Consider the following 6,620-nt stretch of genomic DNA (forward strand, 5'->3'; position numbering starts at 1 on the left):
GAGTGTTGGAATGGAAACATAAAATACCAAAGTCAAGAAAGAAAGTTAAGTAAAGATTGGACTTAAAGTTTTGGGAGAATAAATGGTGTAACTGTACGTAACTTGGACACAGAGAGAGACAGAGAGGGAGAGAGTGGTACCCACAAATCACGTGGAAAGATTGTCAGGAAAATCAGACGGCCAAGGAATCACCTCGTAGCAAGCAAAGCAGAGCTAAGCGACCTTTTTGTTTGTAGGATAGCCGTTATGGGTTTTTAACTATCATATATATATATTTTTATATCATGGTGATTCTTTTTTTTGCTTAAAATTATGCCATGGGGATTCTATAATTATATATGTGGTAAATATATATGTATATATATGAGTGAGTTTTGTATTAAACGACATTCATTTTCTGTGACAGAGCAAAAAAAGAAAAAAAAAAGAAAAAAAAAAGACATTCATTTTCTGTGCTTTTGAGGAGGAGAGAGTGGGACCAGGCCTTTTGTACAAACAAACAAATGACACCATCACTGGGAACTGGAAACTGTGAAGCCTCAACGGTCATATTTGTCGTCCTTTTTTATTCATATTTCTTCATCTTTTTTTTCCCTTCTTAGCTCCTGAATGCTATTTTTGTTTTTCTTTACTTTTTTTCAGTCCTATCAGCCCTTACTTTTTTAATTATTAAGCATTTTGATAATTGATTGTGACATTTATTTTGGTCAATCAAAACCTACAATTATGGTTATAATTAATACCTTTTTTTTCCATTTGCTAAGAGACCATTTTTTTTATTGATTAATGAGTACAAAATTAAAGGTAATTTTTTTTTTCCATAACTTATTAGTAAAACCACTATATTCTTTCTCATGTAATTCTATATTTGGATCTCACATTTAATGTAAGAAAAAAAAATTACAAAATTGAATGAAATATATATATATATATATATATATAAAAGCAAATCTTTTTTATTGCAAGGTTACTATTTACTTCTCTAATTAAATTTGACCGTTAGGTAATAGTTGGGAAGATAAATAATTTCTTTTACAAATTGTTGGGATGCCAAATATTTCCCAAATGAATGAACTGGTATCTTAATGTAAGATTAAAAACTAGTAGAGATGATTGTATGATTAAAAACTAATATAGATTGTAAATGGTCAATATAACAATTACCTTAACATTTGTTAACCCAAAGTTTTGGTATTTCAAGCATTTTCCTAAAACAAAACTGGAAAAACAAAAACGTTTGGTTATTATATGAACTAGTAATTCATCTACAATTTGTTCGCAGAGAATATTCTTTGGAGTAAGTTTCAATTAGATTTGAGACCAAATTAATTAGATTTGAGACCAAATTATCTTCTTTTTTGTTTTTTTGTTTCATGATTATTTCTTGACAGTTGTACACAACATGTGAAAAAATAATAATAATTTGTATTGTGAACTATAGCATTGAAATGACATAAGATTAGATGTGGAAAAAAGAGTGGTTAGTTAAGATTTCTTTTCTTGAGTTCCATACTGACGTCACATTGCCAAGACTAATTGAAATTGATTATTCAGCCAAAAAACAAAAAAAAAAAAAAAAGGTATTGAAATTGATGTGTGTGCTGCTCAAATAAATCAATCATACTTCTTAATGCAATATGTGAAACATCCTAAAGAATATTATTGTCTACTTTCATCCTTCAGGCTTCAACAAGCTCAAAATGAAAAATAGCAAACATATGTTGTAGCAAATGAATTACCAAAAAAGAAAGAAAGAGTATGTTGTAGCTAAAAGGATCAAATTTTGTAGATAAAAAAAATATCAGTCACAAAAAATTAGTAGGATCCTTGGTGATGTTTTAGACCACCAATAAATTACAAAAATACTCGAGAAGATTTTGGTTGCTCATCTGAAAAAATGAAAAATATTATGCAGATATAGGTTTGTGTCATGCATATATGCACATAAATTAATACGAAGGATAAATATTGCAAAAGCTATTACAGAATTACCCCAAAAAAATAAAAAAATTTACATATAAATAAAGGAAGAAGCGACAGAAATATTATTAAAGTAAGAAGAAGAAATTGAACAAATAGGACAGATGGAGAGAGCGTATATCCGAGTCATGGGTCCCATTGTGACAGGCCTAAAAGTTTGTTGCAATTAAGGATGATTTTTTAGGCCCATTGGATCATCTTCTGTAGAACGATCCCAATTTAGCTTGGACCTATTAACATCAATCTTTTCATAAACAATATACTAAATACACCCCAAGGTTCAAACTTTTGAATACAACTAATTTTTAGTGTTTTATTATTGGTATTTTATGTACATTTAGAATTCATACGTGGAAGACACATAGTCTTTTATTAGTAGTATTATATGTATATAAATAATTTTAGTATTTTGAATGGTGCCATCAAATTTGTCCAAGATAATAGCATCCTATTATCAATAATAAGATGTGAGCTAATAGGATGCTGAAGGCCAGCATAATCTGCACAGCAACACTTAGGAGAATGGAGTTGTGTATAAAAGAATGTTACATTCATTTATAAAACTATTTTCTACTTAATAACGAGCGATATGCTAACATGATATATATATATATATATATAAAGTCCTTTGTGATGATTATAAGCAATGAAGAGAAAAATTTCAAAAGTAATTATTCAATCATCATTACAACATGATCAAAATTAGTTGCATCTTGATGGAAAGATATTGATCAGCCAATCAAACCTAGTCCATACCACAGGTTACTTGACAAAGTCAAAGATAACATAGCTCTTATAAATTCAAGATTATAGAATACTTGGATTTGAGGAAGCAAATGTAAGTAGCTCAATATCTTTTTTCAAATAATGTGATTTCTTCTTCATTCAGAGCACGCAAGCCTCGAATCCATCACCCCTCTTGTGTTTGTCAACAGGGAAAAGTGTTTTTAAAATTATCAGAATTCTTCATCCAAACTGGCTTCCCCCAGCCAAAAACAGCACCATTATACAACTATCGTTAAGGGTGGCAGTTCAGTAGAAAGAAACTGATAGAAAAACCATCATATTTGCAAATCTGGAAGCTATATGGTTTGAATTTTGGTGTGCTTGTTATTGTCTCAGTATATCTCATGCTGTAGTATCACAGGCCGCAAAGCTATGGACCTGAGATCTAAGATATTATCAAAAGATTTCATTTTTAATTACCTTAAAAAAATAAATCAATAAAAAGCAACATCATAAAACTGCAACTTGCACCAACTGCTAAAAAAACTAAAGCTTCATCTCATCTACATCACCATCATTTTTGCTTTCTCTCTCTCTCTCTCTCTCTTCTCCCCCCCCCCCCCCCCCCAAATATTCATCAATCATTTCTAGCAATTTCATTTCCTCCAAGCATTTTTTATTTTTTGGTCAAGTGCTTTTCTTAATGGACCCACCAAATCTTGAAGCTCCATAGCAAAGTGTTGTAACGAATATATAGGCCCGTTTTCACCATTCGAGGTATTATCAGACCAATAGAGCTTGGTCATCCCCCTAAGAACATTACGCTCTAATTTCAAGGCCTAATTACTTATAAGGACACACCCACCCAGGATTCAAACTTTTGAGATTTTGAATACAAAACTAATTTTACAAATTAAAGCATGCATTGGAATTGGAAGACATATATAGTCTTTTATTATATTCAGCTCTAATTCAAAATACAAAGACAATGACAAAGTACATAAAAAATTATTAAATCATATAACAACACATGACTAAAATCCATGATCATCGGCGCAATCAAAAGATTGATTAGCCAATAGAACTTAGTTCATAAATCGCAAATGTTGTTTAACAAATTCATATTAATTCTTATGACACACTTGGATTTGAGGTAGCAAATGTTAGAAGCTCATCATCTTTCTCAAGCAATGCCTTTTCTTCTTCACTCAGAGTGACCAAAGCCTCTATCCCATCACCTCCTTTGGTATCCATCAACAAGAAAGAGTTGTTGTCATTAGCAGAAATCCAAATTGGCTTCCCCCAACCAAAGTCGGCAACATCGTATAATTCAAACCTGCACCAACTGTTGCAAGTGTACAGCTTCATCTCATCATCTTCATCTCTATTGTTACGACTACTATTACAACTTGAGCAATCATTTTGAGCAATTCATCACCTTGAAGTAGCTTCTCTATGTTTTCACCAAATTCTATATTACCTTTCCTGAGCTGAGCAACCAAATCTTGCAGCTCCGTTTGACTCTCCTCTGTCATTGAAACAAAGTGTTGCACAAGATTTCCCACGGTGTTTTCCAAAAAGGGTGTCCTGACCTTTTGCGTATGTTGACGAGTTGGATAATTATCGACTTCTTCTTCTTCTTCTTCTTCGATGAATCCCCTGCATCTTTGTTGTCTAGTAATGTTGTTGGCTTGTCCCATGCAGCAGCCATGGCACATCTCCAAATGAGTACTGTGACAGCTTCAACTCGGCTAGGTCGCTTCACCGATTGACTCACAGCTTTCTCCCTAAGAGCTTCAATATTTGTCCGGTCAAACACATACCTTTTTTTGACAACACATTTGTTTGGAACTTTGGAAATTGTGATAGGAGATTTAAAGGCAGAGAGATGTTCTCTTGGAGGAAAATAGGAAGCTGCATTGAACTCCACAATTGGAAGTTGTTGTGTTTGAGCAGGTTGTTCATGTCCAGCAGCTATGGCTGCCCAAATACTAATGAATTTGCTCATAGTTGCTGCATCTGCCAACTTGTGTGACATGCATAAACCGATTGCTAATCCACCACACTCAAAGAAACTGGCTTGGACTTGAAGCAGAGGAATTGATGTAGAATCTTTGGAAGATTGATGATCATGATGAGGTTGATCAATTGGATGGAAATGTTTTGAGTGCCTCAATGTCAGGTTATTCAAGGAAGCTTGAGAGACTGCAATGCATTCGAGCTTCGATGTAATAGGCTCCAACATTTTGGTCGTCGTGGTCATGATCATCTTCAAATTCGATGGATATATTGCTTTTGATTCTTCCGGAAAATGGGTAGAAGAGAGTTAAGGATTCAGACTAGGATTTCTTGAGCTGCTGGCTTATAATTTGATGATGATGCTCTCATAGTAGTTTTGACATCATTGTCAATGGAGTAGAAAAGTATCAATAGGACATAAGATGTAGAAGCAAGCTGATAAAAAAGAGACAACTTTAAGGTTGTGAGGAATTGGAGAATGATGGTTTTATGGTTTCACTTCCAATGATCTCAATCTTCATGTCCTTCACCATCATCGGTACTCCTGCATTTTGTATGGAAAGAAATTGGCTTTGTAGCTTTTGGTGTGGTTTGTTCATTACATCGCGGTAAAATATATATTAAAAAAACCTATATGATAGGCGAGGACGCTCAAATTTACATTGGATGTTCATGTTTTGTTACTAATAAGTAATAGGACATGTGAGTTTAACCAAAAAAAAAAAAAATGTAATAGGACATGTGACAGATGGGCCATACACATATATATGTTGGCCTCAAAATTAATTAATATAAAGTTGGAATTTTTATTTTCTAAATTATGAATTGCATTAAAGATCAAATAATCAGATTTGAGAAAAAATTAAAACACACTACCTGATACTCGGGACTTGAGAAGATTAATTATTATCGTTGCAAAGTAGAATAGTTTATGTGAAGATTTAATCCACAAATTCAATCTTGTAAAGTTCTGGTGTGTATGGTCAACACTTGGAGAAGACTTAAGCTGGTGTGATTTCTCAGACTCAATGGATAAGTTGCAGAAGGGCAAAACGCATCGTTTCATTTACTTGGAAATAAAGAAGGACAAAATGGTCATTTCAAGCCTATTATAACAGAATAACTTCAAGTTACGTGTCTTAATTTGAGTGATTCCTCATAATAAGTTGGACGACGTCGTTTTGAAGCTGTTATGTAATATATATACACAGAACTCTTCCTCTTCGAGCTAAGTAATAGAAATACCAATTTTTCTTCAAGATTGAGAAAGAGAGAGGAGCTCCAAGATTCGTGTTCTACATTTTCTTCTATTGTATTCATTTTTCTTAGTGAAAAATCTCTTAGTGAATTAGATTGAATACACAAAGTAGAAAGGGTGTAGAAAGGGGCTTCGGGTTTAGGTTGTGTTTTCTGTGTGAAAACCAGATTGTGTACAAGTGTTGTTTTCTCTGTAATTGCTGCAAGATTAATAAGAGATCAGAAGCTCTCGCCGGAGCAACGAGAACGTAGGCTATCTTGGTCGAACCTCAATAAGATTTGTGTTGTTTGTTTGTTCTGATTTTCCAACAGTGGTATCAGAGCTTAGTTAAGTGTTCTTGATTCTTGGTTTTTTACATTTTCTGTGAGAATCATCTTTGTGAGGGTTTTCAATTTTCGAGAAGTCAAGAATGTCTACAAAATTGGAAATTGATGTTTTCAATGGCAAAGGAGATTTCTTGCTGTGGCGCAAGAAAATGAGAGCAGTACTGGTGCAGATGAAGGTGGCTAAGGCAATCGATGGAATTTATGCTACTGATGTTACTGATGAAATTGCATGAGATTGATGAAATTGCAATGAGCACAATTATCTTGCACCTCTCTGATAGTGTTCTGAGGCAAGTCGATGATGTAAGTAC

General features: G+C 33.4%; 1 protein-coding gene across 1 annotated transcript; it reads right to left on the reverse strand.

Moving 5' to 3' along the window:
• Positions 1-3,837: 3,837 nt before the first annotated feature.
• On the reverse strand, positions 3,838-4,969 carry LOC125422103 (BAHD acyltransferase At5g47980). Its single transcript, XM_048472562.2, has 2 exons — positions 4,299-4,969; positions 3,838-4,042 (listed from the first exon to the last, which is right to left on the reverse strand). Exons 1-2 carry the CDS (start codon positions 4,967-4,969, stop codon positions 3,838-3,840), a joined length of 876 nt encoding a protein of 291 aa, XP_048328519.2.
• Between the last annotated feature and the right edge of the window lie 1,651 nt (positions 4,970-6,620).

The sequence above is a fragment of the Ziziphus jujuba genome, chromosome 4 (assembly GCF_031755915.1).
Source record: "Ziziphus jujuba cultivar Dongzao chromosome 4, ASM3175591v1".
Classification (NCBI taxonomy): domain Eukaryota; kingdom Viridiplantae; phylum Streptophyta; class Magnoliopsida; order Rosales; family Rhamnaceae; genus Ziziphus; species Ziziphus jujuba.

Excerpts from the sequence above, each read along its gene's own strand:
- LOC125422103 (XM_048472562.2), bottom strand. The coding sequence starts at position 4,969 with ATGACCACGACGACCAAAATGTTGGAGCCTATTACATCGAAGCTCGAA. Across the intron at positions 4,043-4,298 it reads CTCGTCAACATACGCAAAAG|GTTTGAATTATACGATGTTG; the intron begins GTCAGGACACCC and ends CAGTTGGTGCAG.